This window comes from Heterocephalus glaber, unplaced genomic scaffold (assembly GCF_053883595.1).
Source record: "Heterocephalus glaber isolate CG9 unplaced genomic scaffold, H.glaber_assembly_v1.0 deba00001666, whole genome shotgun sequence".
NCBI lineage: Eukaryota > Metazoa > Chordata > Mammalia > Rodentia > Bathyergidae > Heterocephalus > Heterocephalus glaber.
The window spans coordinates 11,902,092-11,922,773 of record NW_028258406.1 but is presented as its reverse complement, the minus strand read 5'-3'; the positions used below and the strand labels follow the sequence as shown (position 1 = coordinate 11,922,773).

The 20,682-nt window shown below is 37.1% G+C and overlaps 1 protein-coding gene across 3 annotated transcripts in view; it reads left to right on the top strand.

Moving 5' to 3' along the window:
* Vwa8 (von Willebrand factor A domain containing 8) overlaps positions 1-20,682 on the top strand; it is a 443,736-nt gene that overhangs the window by 60,064 nt on the left and 362,990 nt on the right. For 2 of the 3 annotated variants that reach the window (XR_015445839.1, XM_004844253.3), the window contains exons 3-4: positions 16,785-16,915; positions 19,903-20,013. Coding sequence is in view for 1 of the 3 variants with exons in the window: in XM_004844253.3 (XP_004844310.1) it covers positions 16,785-16,915; positions 19,903-20,013 (242 nt within the window). In the remaining 2 variants the exon portion in view is untranslated. Of the gene's footprint in view, positions 1-16,784; positions 16,916-17,917; positions 18,032-19,902; positions 20,014-20,682 lie in introns of those variants that run through there. The other variant, XM_087197309.1, reaches the window with a different exon arrangement.

The window sequence follows — 20,682 nt, the reverse complement described above, 5'->3', positions numbered from 1 at the left end:
ATTGTTATGAATATAGCCAACAAGGGTTTCCAACCCGGAGGAACTAGTAATAGCTTTCCACAAAAAGGATAAGGAGAAGGTCCAGGGGACTTCAGAATCCAACATAGAAGTCATATTGTATAGTTTAGTAGTTATGACCTGTTTACAAGGTCGATCTAGTGGATCCCAGTAAAAGAATTCTAGCACATTTGTCATTGGTTCCATTTGTATGACTAGTTGGAGTTTGGCAGCCTCTAGGCAAGAATACACAAAACTTTAAAGAAATTAGAGCATGTATATATAATCTAAGCATGAGCACACTAGAATGGAAGGGCAGGTTGGGGAGAAAGTCACACATAGAAATTGAAATAGTGATTGTAACCTGCTGATTCTTATGGATTCTACCATAGTTTTTTCCTAATGATCTGTTACCATGGTCAGTTAATGGTGTAGCTAGAAACTGCCAGAAGGGGTCAGTGACTGGAGCGCCTTTTTATGTCTAGCTTTATTACTATGGCATTATTTTATACCTCTTTTGGTTATTCTTTTCTGTTGGATGTTTAAGACCAAGTTAAAGTGGGACCTATGTCAATCAGTATGAACCTCTTGATATCTATCAAGGTCAGTTAAGTCTCCTCAGGCATTACTTTGGAACCATTCATAGAGCCTTTCAGCTCCTGTCAGTGTCAGCCGTCAGGATGGGTCAGGGCCTTGCTTGACCATGTTACATTCAGCGAAAATGTGGGAGATTTTTCCCTCTTGGTGACTCTCCTTTGTTGTCCTCTGGTGCCCAACAATCTCCCTGCTCAGGAGGTTGAGTGACTTACCAAAAACGTAGGATCCTGTAGGAAACGTTCCTTTGTGTCCTGGATCTTTGTTGACCTTGAGGGGTCAGGGCCAAAACATTGGCTGTCCTCATAGCCCAGTTACCTTTCTAGTTTTGGTCTCCAAACTTTAGTTGTTGAATGTAGAACACCCAGAAGAGAAGATCAGTGATGAAAATATTTCAGTAGGAGCAATGAGCTTAACTGTTATAATAGTTAAGACATCAAGTACTTTTGAAGTATAATGCACAGTTGGAGGGCTGTTAATTTCTTATCAACCATTGTTGTTTTAGTAGTTGAATCCCTGCAGAATGTTTACACAACAGTTATATATTATAGAGAAACTTAAGATCAAGAGCAACACATAGTATTTTAGCATGGCAATTATGATGACATTGTCTTTGTAACACTTACATGTTCATCTTACTACAGAATAGTCTTTTAGTCAAACACCTCCATCTGATCACAAGACATTAAATGACATAAAGAAAACTTTTATTTGTTATCCTTTAGTAGGATGCCATCTAAAGAGAACATACATATTGGCCTATAAATGTACCTTAGGAGTTCATAATGTCTAGCCTCTAATTTTAGTGTGTGACATTGTTTCAACTGTTTGGTGACTGAATATCCCTAAGTGTGGTGACACATATAACATACATCACATGAGAAAACTATTATTTGACTGGTTTTCTCATGCTAGCTTGACATGTACCTCTTATCACAAGTAGCTGGAGTGCAAGAGAAAGGCAGATACCTGAGTCAAAAAAGATAATTACCATAAACATATTCTAGAAGACCTGTACACCCAGAAGCATGAATATATATACCATGAAATAACAATGAGTATCAGTTACATGAAACCCTTTTTCCCTTAATTTTGTTTTGTATCAAGAACATTTAAAATGAAACCTTCTTGTTCTCCCACAGAAAAGCCATTTGACCATGACCAATGTATACATATCACAAGAACAGGTTTAGCAATGTATTTCCCACAGGGCTATGGAAATTATTGGGGTCTCCTTTGTGTACAAAGGCTGGAATAAATTTTTTTCCAGGCAGCTGCTACTTTATTTACCAAGGGGAGTTCTGTCCTGTAGTTTTCCTAAGACCAAGAGTCTTAATTTTTAGATAACCTATGAGAGCCAGATTATAACAATTAACACATTATTTTTGACCAATGAAAGATTCTCGAGATATTATATATAGACAACAATATGTACTATATTTGTAAAACCAGTTGACATTATTTGGATAATCTGGCAACCTGGGAGAAACATGTCTTTAGTGACATTTATCTATAGTTACAGGCAAACATGTTAGAAAATCCAAAATGCAAAAGAAAAAAAATCTCAGAATAGATGTACACTTTGTAACAAATTGAAGACAGACACACACACACATACGACAACTTGTTTACAAACCAGAGTGCACGCAGATGTATTTGGCCAAGTTGAATTATAATAACTTTTATAATTTTTAGGTTTATAATTATAAAAAAGACTAGTCAGAACTTTGTAGATCAATTAACAGAGATCTCTTCTAATAAGAATCAAAAGGAATAAAAATCTATACCTGTGAAAGCAAAAACAGTTTTAAGATGGGCCCTAAGCTGACAATTTATCTGACTGGATGGAATATCCAGCTGCACAGGCTTCTCATGGTTGCTTTTATAGCCATGGTTGTTGGATGCTGTAGATGTCTACCTATGACAGTTTTTCCCATTTTGAAAAAAAACAAAGGAAAAGAAGGCATCCCTGTCTATCCCTCTTGTTCTGTGCCCAATCTAAGGTGTCCCTTAGACTTTATCTCATCTAGTGCCAGTGGCAGCAGACTAGAGGTGCAAGGAAGTGGCTAGAGCCAGGTTAGCTGTTCTTACCATTCTCTTATTTTGCCTGAGGGCTGAAAGACAGATAAATCTGAACTAAAACTTTTACATTTATTTTTTGAATTTCAGGATTAAACCTAGACCAGTTTTCTATATGGCCCAGAGATAAAGTGAAGGTCAGCTTTACTCTGGAAGGATTCCAGGGAGGGGAAACTCACCATTCTGGAAACTTGGTCCTGAATTCCAGCAGCCACAGAGGAGGGAAGTGTCTTGAACCAAACACTATTGAGAACTGTGTTATTTCTCAGAGGCAGGGCAGTGGAAAAAGGACAGAAGAGTGCCTTTAAGTATGGCACAAGAACTAAATCTTAACCATCTCAGGTGTAGAAGGATAATTCAGATCAGGAGCTTTTCCAGAGCGGATCTGTAATCCTTAGCAAAACATGTCTCCAGAGACAAAAGCTGTGATTGACTCCAACTGAATTGCCAAGCAGAAAATCAAACCAATAATCAAAGAACCTGAGTGGCTACTTTTTGCCTCTTGAAAGAGAATGAAAGTATTCTATCTTTTTATTTATTTTTGGTACTGAGGCTCGAACTCGGGACCTTGTGCTTGTGAGGCAGGCGCTGGAACCACTGAGCTAAATCCCTGGCCCTTATTCTAAGTATATTGTTTAGGGCTTTTCTTTTTAAGTAAATTATATTGAATCTTTAATATCTAATTTATGATTTAAATACCCTACATGCAGGCTGTTGAGCAGCTCCCTGATGCTGTAGAAACACTCCCAAAGCCATGTCTCACCTTTTATTAACATACAAACTGAGATGGTGTCTTATAGGCAGGCACTTAGAAGTGCTTGTTTGAGCTTCTGGAATGTGGTCTGAGAATGAGGTTCCCAGGTGTCTGTCTCTTGGGTTTTTCTATCAGCTAATAGAGGGATCTCGCAATCTCACTATATACTATTATCTGAAGGCCACAAAAGCCTGTAATTTCTAGGACTGTCCTTAGCTGTTTTAGAGATGGGCTGTGGAGAGGAAAGAATTGGTTTAATTCTTTCTTCTCCCAGTCTTTGAGTTCCCTTAGATATAATAAGGCCTAAATATTTTACCTCAAGGCTGCAAAGTTGTGCCTTGGATCTACAAACATTATAACCCTTGTCTGTTAGAAAATTCAGTAGAGCAGATGTCTTGGCTAGAAAGCTCTTCTGAGGGGGCACATAACAGCATACCATTTACATATTACAAGACTAATTTGGAAAAAACTATAGTATTTTCTTCTATCAAATCAGGATCCAGGGATGCCCTCATATTTTTCCTGATAAATAGTTGACAATTTAAAATAATTGAAGGGCTTAGTTCCCATCTTTCTTAGACCTTCAAGAATACATGCCTGAAAATGTCTTCTATTTAATCTCCTATCTGATTGGCAGGCCAGTGGGGGTCTTGTATTGGAACTGCTTGTGTTCCAGTAGGAACCAGTTGTTCCCCTGGCTGCCTGTCTTTTGAGCTTCCAAAAAAATTTTTTTCTTTTTTTGGTACCGGGGATTGAACTCGGGACCATGCACTTGCAAGGCAGGCTCGGGAACCACTGAGCTAAATCCCCAGCTGAGCTTCCAAAATTAAGATAATATGTCTCTATGTGTAGTAGCAGCTTGTAATACTACTTGTCTCTCATTAGAAATCAATGTTTGATTTAAGAGCAACATTACATTTTTCTAATCTAGTCCATAGGTCTGAGTAAGTCCTCCAAAGACCTTGATGTACATATCAGGATCATCTGAAAATTTTCTTAGGTCTCATTTGATCTGTCTTAGATCACTGAGAGAAAAAGACACATGAACACAGATAGTCCCATATTTGCCATTTAGTTCCTGCAAGGGATGTTGTCTTTGAGGGACCTGAACAACTTAGCTAAGGATGGATATACCCTCATAGAGATTAATTAGGGCTGGCCTAGAAATGCCACCCTCAGTACCTGGTGGTCAAGGTTTAAAATTGTCTTGGAAACTTTGTTCTCAGGTTCTAAAGGCCAAGGAGTAGCCTCAGGCCTAGAGGTACTGAATGTCTTAAGGGTGAGGTGTCTCTCATTTTAATGTGTCCCACATTTACATTTGAACACAAGCAACAATTCTTTTTTTTTGGTATGGGGATCAAACTCTGGACCTTGTGCTTGAGGGGCAGGCAGTGGAACCACTGAGTTAAATCCCCGGCCTGTGAATTACTTCTTAATGTAAATAAAAATCTCAACATAAGATGATTTTGACCATTTTCTCTCTTTTACAGTATAATTCTAATTGAGATAGCATTATAGTACTTTCCTCTGTGTATTTGGCTTCAGGAGTAGGTGTAGAGAAATACTAAATTGCTCCTTAATATATTCCAAAGGAGTAAGGGGTTCAGATATGAAGTCCCAGTTTGAAACAAGAGAAACAAATATGGTGTCCCATAAGTCTCTGCTTGATTCCTCTGCCCCTAGGGCATCCCCCAAGGTTTATTCCATTCCAGGGTAGGTAGCTAACCTCTGGAGAGAGAACCAGAAAATAAAACCGGACTGGACTATACCCTTTACCAGCTCGCAATTTTATCTTCCTCAGGTAACTCATATCCTTACTCCACGAGGTACTCTCAAAGCACAAGTTACAGTTGACTTCAGCCATAACAATCATGTTTAGAGAAGGAAGTATTGCTAACAAACTAAGAGATTTAAACTACTGCTTTCTAGTTCCTTGAAAGAGAGAGAGGAATAGGTCAATAGTCAAATTAGGCCACTTTTCCTGCAAAGGAGATTACCTCCAGAGATTGTTCAGAGATTCTGCCCTGGGCCCTAGGGCAGAGAAAGCGCTGAGAAATTTCTGTTATTTATCCAGTCATTTAGGCAACTTTTATTAGCAAGACAAGGCTACTCTTTTAAGGTCCATTTTAAATTCACTAAGTATTTGAAACTCATAGGTCCTCCTAGCAGCCACAATCTACATAGTAAAGGCACTCTTATCAATTTCCTAGGCATACACGAATGAAGAGAAAGGCTGACCGAAATAGTCCCATATTCTAGTTAACGTGTAAAAACACAAATGCAAGTTACTGATTTTCCCTAGTGTAAGACAAAACGGTTGTTGCAAGTTGCCTTAGTCTAACTTTCTGGAAGGAGGAGCAGTCTTACTACAAGGGATTCTCAAATGAACTCCCAGTGAGTTGGAGAAAAGTTTAAGGGGAGTTTCTAACTCACTAGCAGAGAGAAAAAGTCCAAATAAAGCTCAAGCTGGTTAAACATCCAACAATCACCATATAGCACTCTATAAGTCCACAGTCAAAGTTCCAAAGTCCACAACCTATTGGAAAAGGCATTTTTCTCCCCTACACACATAAACGATGAAGACCATGCCTAGGAGGAGAGAGCAGGTTCAGGTAGTTTTTAATCTATCAAAGATTTGATTTTTTTACATTTGTCTAGAGGTCTGTCTTACTAGTAGTAGAAAAAGCAGTCCAAACCTGTAGCTCAACTCTTAATGGAGGCTTAAGAAAGGGTTCTGATGGCATCATTTCAGATCACTCTGAGACAGAGGATCTCTGATGATCACTGACAGAGTTCCTCTTTCACCTCACTGAGGAGTCCACATAGGGATAAGATGTGGAGATTTTCTGCTGATTACCCAGATGGGCTGTCGGGAGCTAGTTTCTTCTGAGGGACCTTTGTGTATCTGCCAGAGAGTAGCCTGGCCATGACCCCTCAGTTGTCACCTCAGTTTCTGCTAGTTCTACCCAGAGATCTGTCTCCAAAAAGAACCCAATTGCCTATCTAGTCAACATTCCACCCACTGTAAAACCGAGGGCCTTACCAAATGCTCTGAGGAGCTGACTATAGTGAAGCACACCCAGGAATCCCAGTGGTGCCTTCAGAATGTAAGACTGAGAGCCTTACCAAATGCTCCGAGGAGCTGACTAGTGAAGCATACCCAGGAATCCCAGCAATGCCTTCAGAATGTAAGACCAAGAGCCTTACCAAACGCTCCAAGGAGCTGACTACAGCAAAGAACACCCAGGAAGGAACACACCGGACAAGTTGGGAAACAGACCTTTATTAGTCTGGCCAGACGGCACTCCCGAAGCAAAATAGCTTAGAGAGGCAACTGGCTCAGAGTCCGAGGCTGTTCTTATAGGGGGTTGAGGGGGAAGTTAACATATTAAAGAAAAGGGGACAAAGGTTAGTGGTCCACTGTCATATATTGATGGTTAGCAGACATCTGCAGCTTGTTCTAACAATTGTGGTGCCTGGAATATCAGTTCCGGATAAACAAAGAGTTGAGTAGTTTACTCTGGGATTCTAGGTCTGTTACAGATCCCTATCTAGCGTCCCTAGACTAACAAGCATCTCCATCCATTAACTCACATTTTAATCACAATGGGGCTGGAGAAAAAGGAACAAAGGTTATGCAGTCTCACACGCACTGTTGGTGTCAATGAGAGTGGGGATTCACTAGAGGGCAACTGGAGAAACCTGTCCTCTGCTTTGAGAGTGGCAGCTGCCCTAAAGGCAATTACTAGCTGGCAGAGTAACCACTCTTTGGCATTCTATAAGGGACAGATAAAAGCTTGAACTTTCTTTATCTGAGACTATTTCATAAGAGACCCATTTTACAACACTTTTAAGCAACTAAGTCCAAATGCAACATGTCCAAAACAAAAATAAAATTAATTTTAACAAAAAACAATGCATAAGGAAAGCAAAAATTTGCAAACATCTAAAACAAAACTTAAAATTGATACTTTTGAAACAAAAGTCAAAACAAAAGCCAGAATTTATGAAACAAAAATGAGAATCTATGAAACAAATCTTGAGAGCCTATGAAACAAAAGGTTACAATCTATGAAGCAAAAAGATCAAAGTTTGAACCTATGAAAGAAAACTCTTACCTCCGACCAGTAATCTCTGTGGAAGACCTCCAAGATGATAGAGGAGGAAGAGATGTAACTCTCAAACTTACAAGATATCTGAAATAAGAGTTCATGTTCTCTAAAATGAAAGAATGAATTCTAGGAACAACGGAGGTTAAGAGTAGGAAAAATTTATTGAGAGAAAGAAAGCTTCTGCCTAAGAGAGACAGAAGGGGGACCAGAAAGTGGGTTGGTTCTTTTTTGAGGTATCTATCGCTTTGTTGAATTTTTTATTCAGATCATGACTTGTTTTCCTAGTTCCATTGTCTATATTTTCTTGTATTTCACTGCATTTCCTTAATGTTTATTTTTGGGCATTTTGTAAATATCCATTTCTTTGCTTTTTCATGTTTCTTGTATTCCTGCATTGCTTTTGTGTATCTGTTGGAGCAGTCACAGAGGAAGACTTTCACCTGTAGATGGGCATGAAGTTGTTGGTTAGAGTAGAGTCCAGTACTTCTTGTTCTGGGTGGATACAATGATGTAGTCTCCATGCAGCTTCTTTGGTTGTGATCATATCAGTGATGACTGTGGTACCTCAGTGGTCTAGGCTACTAGAGATTGTAGCAGTAAAAATGGCAGCATTGGGCATTAGAGGTCTCAGTGGCAAGGGCTTTTGAGATTCTCCTGTTTTTGTCTTTTCTACAGTGGAGAATCTTAGGTAAGAGGATTTCTCTTGGCATCAGGTCTGAGATGGCCTATAGACAGTCATTGTGGCACTGGGACCCAGGGATTTAGTGTTGTGGAGCCAGGGCCCAGCCTCAGTGTCTTGTGGACTGTGATAGCACTAGAACTTGACGCATCGGTCCATTCTCAAAGACCTGGGTAGATATCTTTCTTCCACAAAGTAGTGTCTGTGTTTCTGAATCACCCTCCAGTAACTCATCTCCAACGGGCATGATGTAGCTGTGGTTTTGATCACATGGGGAAGGGCACAGCACTGTCATGTTTCTTAATTATTTTGGTTGAAATGTAGTTGTTTATTTGGGATTTGGGATTTTTCAATCAGGGAAATAGCACTAAGAGTTTCTAGTTGGCTGTCTTACTGATATCACTTGGAAGTGATCCTGTATGTTATTTAGAACTACAGTGGACCCTCAAGTTATGACCAGCCTGACATACAAATAACTTGGGTTAATTAGGGTAATGGAAGATGCATCTGCCCCTTGTTATCTATAATGTGTACTCAGGTAGACATCTAGATCTTAGCTGTATTGACTTACAACCAACTTGGGTTACAACCAGCCCTCAGGAACTGATCAAGTTTGTAAGTCAGGGTCCACTGTATATCATTTAGTCTCTAAAGATTTGGAGATTTTCTAAAGATATTTCTCTTATTAACTTCTAATTTAATTTTGGTCAGAGAACATACTTTGTATGACTTGAATCTTTATAAATATATCTATCGTTTTAAAAATGGCTATACTGTTATGTACATTTACCATACAAGAAAACATTATATACTATTTTGTGATTATTTTCAAAAAGTAACACATTGTGGAAATTTTTTCATATAAAGCATATTTTTGTTTGTTTTGAGACAGGGTCTCACTGTTTAATTCAGGCTGGTCTTGAACTCACTATGTAGCCCAGGCTGGCCTCAAACTCACGGTGATCCCCCTGACTCAGCCTCCAAGCTGGGATTATAGGTGTGTGCCACCATGCCCAGCTCATATAAAGCATTTCCTAAAGCTTGACTTAAACAAAGTAATCTTTTTGGGATAGTGTTAATATATGTGCTTCACAAATAAAAAATAATATAAAAGATACATATTGAGAAATTATACTTTCATCCTATTCTCTTTTATATTATTTCCCACATTAGTTTCAGGGGTATCTTTTCTGTATTTCTCTATGCAAACATGAGCAAATATGCAGATCCTTACATAAAACATGTACAGTATGACACTTAATTGCATATGGATATGATATTATTTAATTTATATCGATAAGCTTTTCCAGTTTTAAGAAAAACTAAATGCCTTATCTGTGATGAGTCCTGTAATGACCAGTGTTAGTTTTCATTTAGTGTTGGGTTAAATACTCATCAACCTACTTCATGGGTGAGAGACTTTATATAAACTGAGGTTTTATATATGTATCGTTTGTTATCTTCAATGACTTTATTGTACTCATTATGTTCATGATTCTAAGCACATAGTAGATTCTCAATAAATGTAGCTGTGTAGATGATCTCATTTCTTAGTCGTCAGTCCATGTTGTGGTTTGTCCCCTAGATGTCACAGGTATTCGGAGGTGGGGCTTTTAGAAGGTAATTGGATCATGCTACGCTTATTTGTAGGTTCATCCATGGGTGAGTTCCTGGCTGAATGTGCTTTTAGGAGGTGGGTCACTGGGGGTGTGACCTAGAAAAGTATGTTCTTGTCCCCAGTTCTTCTCTTCTCTCTCTGCTTCTTGGCTGCCATAGGTTGAGCAGCTTTCCTTTGCCTTGCCCTTCCACCATGATGTTTCTGCCTTGGAGCCAGCTGACCATACAGGGATTGTGAAACCATGAGCCAAAATAAACCTTTCTGCCTTTAAATTTTGGGTATTGGGTATTTTGTCCCAATAACAGGAAAGTAACTTAAGACAGCCCATGTTGTAAATATTGAGGACTTTGTTCTAAATACAGTGTATTGTGTTACCTGTCCCCTTCTTTCCTCCCTTGATGTCTACTACTTCTACCTACAGAATGATGCACATAGGTGACAGATTAGTAGAAGAGCATGCACTTGCCATGAAGAGAATCGTTGTGCTTCTTTTGAAATCTTGCATTGTGATGTGGTAGAAAGACCAAATTCAGAGATGTGAGATGGGCCTGTCATACCTCTCTGAGCCATTTTGTGGCATGATTGTATTGAATAAAATAAAACATGGAAAAGTACCTAACACAGGCTGTATTGCTTAGGATGTAGTGAGTCCTAGGTTCCTTTTTCCATTATTACTTCAGAATGATATGTAGGCCCAGCTGACTATAAACCCAGAAGCCCAATCATATCCACCTAGTCTGTAATGTAAACCCTGCTGTCCAGGACGTACACCAAAGAGAGGACTTTGGAGGTGACGGTGGATCCTTCTATATAGTACCTTGTTCTCATTGGCAGAGGGCCTGGACTTCACTTGACAGTCCTCATCGTAACCTCACTTGACATGTATTATTTCCTCTCTTTTGAAAAATAAGGAAACTTACTTAGACCTAGAAGGGTCAGAATGGTTAAAGACGCTGATAAGATCAGGATGGAAAAGGTTCTTTCTTTGCATTGTATTACATTACCTCTTGGGTTACTAAGAAAATATCACTAGTTTTGAAGGCCTTACTAGAAGGGAATTTGAACTATATGCTTAATTTTTTGAAATTTTAATTTTTATATTTACATATATGACAAATTAGAGTTTGTAAAGGGAGAAAGTTACACAGTAATTTGGGTTACTGTAATATAATTATTATTATATTTTTGGTGTCAGGAATCGAACTCGGGACCTTGCATTTGCGACGTAGGTGGCAGAACCACTGAGCTAAATCCCCAGCCTCTAATATAATTATTTTAAAGCCTCTGAATATGACTGCAAAAAACAGTAAATTAATTTTTTGTGAAGCAAATACTGGCTAGGAATTTAGCCCAACATGAAGTAGATGTTATATTTTTACATAGAAAAGGAAATCACAGGATAGATGATGAAGCTCTTTGGTATTATTTTTACATCACTTTATTATTATTTTTTTGACATCACTTTATTATTAATGGGCTCCTGGAAGGTAGCATCTTAGGCCTGAAAACAAAGTTGGGGATTTCTCGCATGCACTGGGATGTGTTTATATTAGATTATGCATGGCAGTTTGATAGTTTGTTTTGCAGATGTTCATAATTTACATTCTTAAGTCTTATTTCTATTTCTGGTGTGCTTTCAAGTATGACTCATGTTTTCTTGAGGCTATCCTAAAAATATAGCAAATTTCAATCATTAGTGTAAAATACATAGACATTACATAGCACTACGTAATGTTTTCTTTTAAGTAGTTTAATTTAATTTCTTGACAAATTAGATATGGAGGTGCTTTTTTAAAAATCAGAATACACTGTAATAAAAGGTGAATAACGAACGTAGGAGTTCTAAAAAGAAGTGAGACTTCTGATAACACAATGTATTTCAAAATGACTTTGAAATCTTAACAGAAAAATAAATCTAATGTCCAGAATAGGAAGTCTACTCAATTTGACATAGTTTTATGGGGACAGTTTTGTGGGGAAAGTCTTGAACTTGAAGGTAGCTGGCTGTCAAAAAGCTTTTGGAGGGGGCTGTAGGACAGAATGGGATATAATAAATACACAACACTTAAAATTACTGAACTTTGTTCTAGGTATTTAATTTTCACAACAACTTTATAAGTATTATTATTACATCTATTATATAGAAATCGCTTTTTTTCTTCTTTGTTTTCTTTTTTTTTTCCCCATTAAGTTTATTGGTACATTTTAGGTTACATACATCATTGGGATCTTGTACCATTACATGAGTATCTTGGTTCTTATTTTTTTTCCCCATCCCCTGCCCTCCCTTCACCCCCTCCACCCTTCCCTATTTGCAAAGAAAAATGTGTCCATTTTTTTCCTTTTATCATATTTTTTCTTTTTCCTTCTTTCCTTTCCCCTACCCCTCCCACTTCCCCTACTCCTTTAGACCTTTTCTTCCTATTACACAATATCAATTATACATTTTTTAAATTACAATATCAAGATCTAGGAGACATTACCACAGATTTTACAGAATTTAAAAGGATATAGAAAGCATATTACAAAAATCTTTTTTGGAATAAATTTGACAACTTCTAAGACGTACCTTGGAAGACAAATTAATGATGCTACCTCTGGAGGAAATATAAAATTTGAATAGCACCTATTAAAGAAAGTATATTCCTAGCTTGAAAACCTACCTATATGACAACAACAGGCTCATATACATTTTAACTGATAAATTATATCAAACATTTAAAGCAGAAAAAAAAAAAGGAACACTTCTCCCATCATTTTAGGAACTCAACATTGTGCTAATCCTAAAACTGGATGAAGATAATAGAAGAAAAAAGTATGAACATAGATAGAAATTTGTTTAGCAAAACAAACTATTAGAAGTCAGATCTGGCAGTATGTAGAAAGTGGTTTTATTATAGGGATGGCAGTGTTGGTTCAGCATTGGAAGATCCACCCCCAAAAGTCATCATTTGAATAGAGGAAAGGAAAAAGCCATATGATCCTGTCACTAGTTAGAGAAAAAGTATTAAACTAAATTCTACAGCTGTTCATGGTAAAAGCTATCAGGAGACTAGAAGTAGAACAGAACCTTCTCAACAGATCAAAGACATGTACTCCATACTTTCAGCAAAAATGCCTTGTATGAATGGAGAAGATACAATGCTTTCTCCCTAAAGTGGGGAACAAGGGCAGATTTGCCCACTCTTCATCTGTCTATTAAACTTTGAAACATAGGCCTAAATCCAAATAGTCTGGCAATAAAGTGACACAATTAGATAGGATTGGCAAGGTAGAAGCAAAATCTTTATATGTAGATGAAATGATCATCTACAGAGAAAATACTACGAAATCTCTAGGAGGCCCTAGAACTTGTACTTGAATTTAGCAGGATTAGAAAACACAAGGTATATATAAAAATTCAGGTCTATGTATACTTGCTATAAATGAAGAATTGGATATTGAAATTTAAAAGTTATGTAGGAGTACAAAGGACCTGGAAAAGTAAAACAAAAATAAAAGTGTTGGAAGACATTTAGTACCTAATTTTAAGACTTCTTCTAGAGGTACAGTAAGGTACAGCAATCAAGGCAGTGTTGGTGTAAAGAAAGATATATAGATCATTGGAATAAAACAGAGAATCTAGAAATAGAACCACACATATATGGTCCACTGAGATTTAAAAGATTATTTAACATTAACATTTTATAGAATATAAACTCAATTCAAGAGCCGAAGAAAAGATAGTGTTTTTAGCAAATGGCACTAGAACACCTGGTATCCATATATAAAAAATTACCCTCAACCCTTTATTTCCATACATGAAAATAACTTGAAGGGATCTATGAACCTAAATAAGAAAGCCTAAAAGTATAAAACTTTAAGAAGAAATTATAAGGGAAAATGTTTATGAATTCAAGGTAGGCAAGAACTACCTAGGATACAAAAGACATGGTGTATTAAAGAAAAAAATTGATAAATGAGATTCCATCAAAATTTAGAACTTTAAATGACATCATTAAAATGAAAAGTAGTCCTTAAACAGACCATGTTTACAATGCATATAACCTATGACCAGAATATATAAAGAACTCTTACAGCTCGTTAATAGACAATGCAATTAAAAAGTAGACACAAGAAGATGATAAATAGCCAGTACAGCACAAGGAAAGGTGTGCAACTCTAGAATCAGAAAAATGCTAATCAGTACAATAACAAGATTGCATTATACACTCATTAGAGAGATGAAGTTAAAAGTTTTAAAAGCCTTGTCATGATTTTTTCTTTTTGTTGGAATCTCGCCCTTTGGGTTTAATTTGTCACGCCCAACGGATTCATTCTGCTGGATTTCCTGGGGTTGTGATCCTCATTGTCTTTTCCTAGGATATTGTCTAAAATTTTTTGGAGTGTCGGTTTGATATTCATGAAGTTCCTGAGGTTCTCTTTATCATGAAAGTATCTTATTTCTCCATCAATTTTGAAAGATAGTTTTGCAGAGTACATCAATCTGAGTTGGAGGCTGTTTTCCTTTAGGGCTTGAACTACATCACTCCAAGCTCTTCTTGCCTTAAAGGTTTGCATTGAGAAGTCTGCTGTGATTCTGATGGGCTTTGCTTTGTATGTGATTTGTTTCTTTTCTCTCACTGCTTGTAGAATTTTGTTCTTCTGTTCGGTTTCTGGAATCCTAACTATTATATGCCTATGTGTAGATTTTTTTTGATCAAGGCTAGTTGGAGTCCAATATGCCTCACTTATCTGTATGTCAAGTTCTTTTCCCCTCCTTGGGAAGTTTTCTGCCATCAATTTTGTGAACAGTTTTTTGTCATCTGCACTCTCTCCTGTTTATTCATTGACTCCTATCAGTTTTATGTTATTCTCTTTGCATCATCTAGCAGCTGCTGGATTGATTTCTCGTGGTCCCTTACAATTCTGAAGCAATTTTTCTTTTCCTGGTCATTAATTGCAATCTTATCTTCTATGTCTGAAATTCTATCCTCACATTGGTTCATTCTGCTGTGTAGACTTTCAATGGAGTTTTTAATCTCCTGGAAATCTGTTTGCATCTGTTTTATGGATTCCATTTGTGTCCTATGTTGGGTTTCCATCATGTTCCTCAGATCCTCTATTTTTTTAATCTGTGTCCTCTCTGCATTAATCATGTCTTGTACTATGGGCACAATCTTTGCTGTTATCTGAGAAATAATATCTGATTTCATTTTTTCCAGATCCTCTTTTGTTGCCAGTTCAGGGAGTCCAGGTAGTTGAGTATCAGTTTGTTCCATGTTTTTTCCAATTGGGGTTACTGTACGTCATCTGAAAGTTTGTTTTTGAGGCTTGTTTACATGTTTTCTCATTTCCATCATGGCAGGGTGTTGCTGGTGCCCACGCGGCTCACCTCCTCTGTCCTAGGAGTGGTGGAATGCCGGCAAGGTAGCCTCCTCCTGAGCGGTGGGATTGGCTCACCTCCTTTGCCCTAGGAGTGGTAGAATGGAAATGGGGAGCCTCCTCCTGGGTGCTCAGATTGGCTCACCTCCTCTGCCCTCCACTGCCCCAGGAGCAGTGGAATGGCATTGGGGAACCTCCTTCTGGGCACTGGGGTTGGCTTACCTCCTCTGCCCTAGGAAAGGTGGAATGGTGGTGGGGAGCCTCCTCCTGGATGCTGGCATTGGCTCACCTCCTCTCTTCTTCTTTGTGTTCGTTTTTCCCTTCAGTACCAGGGATCAAACTCAGGACCTTGCGCTTGTGAGGCAGGCCCGGTGCCACTGAGCTAAATCCCTAGCTGCATCCATCATATAAATGGGGAAACTGAGCATAGAGAGTTTTAATAACTTGATAAAATTGACACAGCTAGTAAATAGCAGAATGGGAGTTGAACTGAGTCTGGCTCTAATGTGTGTTTGTGAACACTTAGTTTGTTGCCTTCCATGGTAATTGAGATCTAAATGTGATACAGTGTAAAAAATTATTTTAATTTTCACCTGTTATAGGGTGGGAATGCAACATATTATGAACATTATTACTACCAGTATTGAAGGAAGATAAAGTTAGGAATAAGATGTGGTCCTTGTGAAGGTATACCACGGACTACCAGGTCAGTCACAAGATTCAGAAGCTGCCCAGAATTGAAATGTTGTGATGATGACAGCCTTAGAGATCCTGATACCTTTAGTAGGCTCATTATAAAAGAAAAATTTATTTGCTACTGACTTGCCTCCCTAAAAATTTCATCCTGCAGAAGGAAGGGGAAGCTTTGGGCTTAACTATGGCTAATTAAAAATAACTTCTGTGAGGTGTGAAAGCAAAAGAGGCCTTGAGGAAAAATCATGTCTACATAGGCTTTCTCAACTAGGGTGTTGCTTACCTGTTGGACAGGGTCAGAATGTCTTAGACATTATACTTAACACTAATATTTATCAGTAGTGTACCAAATTATCCCATATTCCCCAAAGCTTTGTAACAACCAAAAGTATCCCCAATCATTTGCAAACATCCTGGCAGGCATATAGTAAGAGCCGAATTGTTACTTATTAAGAGCCATTGTAGAATGGTAAGATTAATGAAGGATTGTTGAAAATTGTCAGATCTTTATGAGGCCAGCTGTTTACAGAACAAGAGATTATCATGGTAGAGATCACTCCCATGAGCATTCAAAGGATTATGCACAAATCTCAGGGCTCTAGCTTTAAATAACTCCATGCCTTTCTGTCTTAGCGTTGATAATAGTACTGTAATTCTATTGTGAAACAGTAAGTTTACCAGGTATATGGAGTCAGTGTCTCTCTCTCTCTCTCTATCTCTCTCTCTATCTCTCTCTCTGTCCTCTCTCTTCGTATATATACAGTATAGTCTTTAAAAGGATAAATGTTTGTGTATGTACACATATATTTTAAAACATAAAATTTGCATTGCTTTGAGATTTATATTATTAGTAACACTTCAATTTGCATTTCATTTTCTTTGTTTTTTTTAAAGTTTCAGAACCTCTGCCTCAATCCATGGTTCAACATCTAAGATGGATAATGCAGAAGGATCTTTTGGGGCAAGATATTTTTCTAATAGGACCTCCTGGGCCTCTTCGACGCTCTATTGCTATGCAGTACTTGGTGAGCAATCAATTCTTGTCAATTCCTGAGGGTCTTGACTTTGATAAGCTATGTAATAAAATAAATGAAATTTCAAAATGTATGACAAAATTAGTCACTACTTGAAATGTTAACATCAAAGGTGGTTTATTAATAAAGGGTTTAGCAAAAGTTATTTGGGAAGCAAATGCACATTTGCCTTTCATAGCTTTAGCTGACCTTTGGTGTCACTGGAAAGTTCTTTACTTCCAGTAGAAAAGAAATATAAATTCAGGCAATGAGTGGTAGCTAGAATCAGCAACTCTGAAATTCAAAACAAAAGTTTAGTTTTTTGTTTTTTGTTTTTTAAGCAAAACTTAGTTTGATATGACTAAGTGAACTTTTCCTTATCACAGGCTCACATTTTAAAAAAGCAAATAATTCCCTTGTCTCTGAGGTCATACAGTCTTTTGAGAGAGCCTATGGTTTATAGAGGATTTGTTTAATGTTACATATTCTCCCTTTTTTCTTTAAATAGATGATAAAAGGAGTTAAGTGAGGTTAAATAACTTACTCATTCTTCATCCAGCTAGTAAATGATGGGGTTAAACTTCAAGTCTCATATTGTTTCCCTTTTTTGACATGTTTACCTCTTAAAATACTAGCAGTTCTTTGAGAGCTGTTGTTAAGTAAATTGAAATGTTCACAACCCAACCCACATGAGAAAGTTTATAAGATTTTTCTACTATTTTTTAGGCACTAATAGGCATTGCTCTAGTGATTCAAGGAAGAACACCAGTTGAAGTGGTATTCTAAAAAATTTCTTAGTATGAGGAGAAAATTCTTGTTTAAAACTTCTTTTACTAATTGGTTTAAAGGATTGATTTCTATGCTATTGAAATCCACTTTATATGCTCTTTTATGTCAGTGGTGAATTCGCTTTGGTACTTTTAAAAAGCTTATAAGGCAGGAATGGGAAAAATACAATGGAAAAATCAGAACCTAATTCTCACTAGCCATATCTTTTGTATCTTTTATTTATCTCTAGAACCAGCCTGGGAGTTATAACATGCCATTGCAGCATCATCTTCACTTTATTAATACAAAAGGCAAAAAAATTTTGTCTGCAAATGGGAACTGACCTACTGAGAACCCGAGGTTGAGAACATTTTTAATTTTTAGTTGTGTACTCTATGCCCTGCTTATTTTAAAGACCACGATATCTTACTGAGATTTTGTTTCTGGCAAGACTTTGAAGCTTGTCCAAATTGTGGAATGAGAAGAGCTAGGAGATCATACGAGTCTTGTTACTTCGAAACACATGTCTATAAATGTGAAGCCTGTATCTTTAGAAGCAACCACAACAAAAATCACAACCAAATATACATTTTTTAAAAAAAAATTTACATTGTTAAATAGAGCTGATGCAGCTATAGGCTGCCTCAGTATTAAAGAATGGCTGGAAATGTAGCTCCCTGGGTTCAGTCCTCACTACCACCAAACAAAACAACAGAAATTTGGGGACAAGCCTGCTACACCAAAGAGAAACTAAACTAAAAAGAAATCATTTAATAGTTATCTTTATTTGACATGTAACTCATGTAAAAGGAGGTTTGTAAATTATTAAAAAGCAAACAAAAAACAGCATATCACTGCCACCTCCTCGTGGTTCTGAATATAAATTTGCTTGTTCCTCTTTCATGAAGCAGTATCCAAGAGACTGGAACTAGAGTCCAATGAAGCTGTCAAGACTAAGGATAATGATAACATTGTCCTCAGCGCTGGCAGTGCAAGCCCGAACTGTGGTGCAGTTTGACATTAAGAGGCTTTGTCAACCCTTGTGAATGACAGGGAATTCAGTGAAGGAGATCACATTCAGCCAACTGAAGACCCAGCCATGAAGGTGCTAGTGATGTGTTCCAGAGGCAGGAAGGAGGTTTCTGCTAAAAGGAGAAAGTGCTATTTACTCCAAAATTGGCTCTTACACACAATTCATTGTGTTTAGTGAAGCATCAATATTACCACATCTTCTCAACTAGGCTGTATGTGTTCTCTATTTAAAATTTTTTCCTCCTTTCCATACATAAGTAAACTTATGGCAACATGGGAACAAGTATAATTAAAAACACTTAATGGCAATAATAAAGTCTTATCAATATAAAATAGAGGTAAAATGCAGGAAAAAGACCTCCATGTGTGAAATTTTCCCATTAGCCTACACAAGTTTTTTCTTGTATATTTCAATAACTTAATTTGTTTTCTCTGTTTAATAAAAACTTTTTATATGTCTTATTTGGTTGGAGAATATAATAAAATCAAAGATAAAGTTAATTTTTTTTTTTTTTTACGTGGCTGTTACATGTAGGACAAAATGACTCTAAGAATGGATAAATTGTTTTGCAAAAAATAGATTCTGGATGGTTCTTCTTCGAGTCACATAAATTTTTTTGTGTTTGAAATAAAATTTTTTCCCTCTCATCAATCCTCATTTTTCTCTTCCCTTCTCTTTTTCCTCCTTCTTGGTCTCCTTCTCTTTTTCTATCTCCTTCAGTGGTGTATGTATATCTCTCTTCTCTTGACCCAAATGTTGGCATTTACTTTACATCCACATTTGGTAAATTACCTAACATACTGTAAACATCTAGTAAATATGGTCATTGGAATAAATTGATTTAAGCTGCCTTTAAAAAAAAGATAAACATTACTTACAGAAATTCCTATAGTTTTTATGAAAACCACATAGAAATATTATATATTTGAAAAGAATTCTACAGAAGAAATTAAGATTTATAAGATCTAATTTTTATTGTTATTGTTTCGGTAGTAGGATTGAGTGCAGTACAAATAGAGCTCTAAGGGATATATACATTTTGATTAATATTCAACTTACTGCATTTTTCTCAAAGCTAAGATTCAAAAGATTTTTATCATTTCAAATACTGTTCTCTAGGGCAGTGGCATCGCCAAATAATTTGGTCCAAGCTGGTAGTTTGATTTTAGTTTTGTAATAACTTGCCTCTGCTTTGTAGGAACTGACCAAACGAGAGGTTGAATACATTGCACTGTCCAGGGACACCACTGAAACCGATCTCAAACAGCGACGGGAGATCCGCGCAGGCACGGCTTTTTACATTGATCAGGTGAATTCTTATCCACCCCAGCCTGTGACTGTGTACTCCAGGGTTATGCAAAATTGATTTTTAAAGTGGAAACACAGTAGCTCTTTAACAGTGAAGGGTATTCTCTCTAGACAGATTTAATTTAGATTTTTGGTTTACCTGTTCTTGGAAATGTCTTCTTGGTATAGTACTAAAGGAGAAACCCCAGATGAAATTAATTGTTCGAAAGTATCAGTCAAAGATCAATATTGCTTGTCTTTTTTTTTTTTTGGTGGTGGTGCCAGAGATTGAACACCCTGGGCCTTCACACTGACCTACATCCCCAGCCTCTTTTGAGATTTCTACATTTTGAGATAAGGTCTCATTAAATGACTGAATTGCCCAGCCTGGGCTTGGACTGTTGATCCTCCTGCCTCAGTCTTTTAGAGTGTTGGGGTTACAGGCATATGCCCCCTTACTCAGCTCAATTTCTTAGTTTTCATTTGCTTCCTACTTAACTATAGAAATTTGATTTTCTTAAAAAACAAATTATGGGTATTTTAATATAGGAGATTATCTAGCCTATTAATCATTCCCACTCTAAAGGTCAGCTAGGTAAAGGTGGGTTAGAGAGAATGAAATCAAATATCTACTGCAAGGAGCTAGCTTGTTTTTGGGGTGCCATAAACAAGTTTAGTTGGATTACCAACT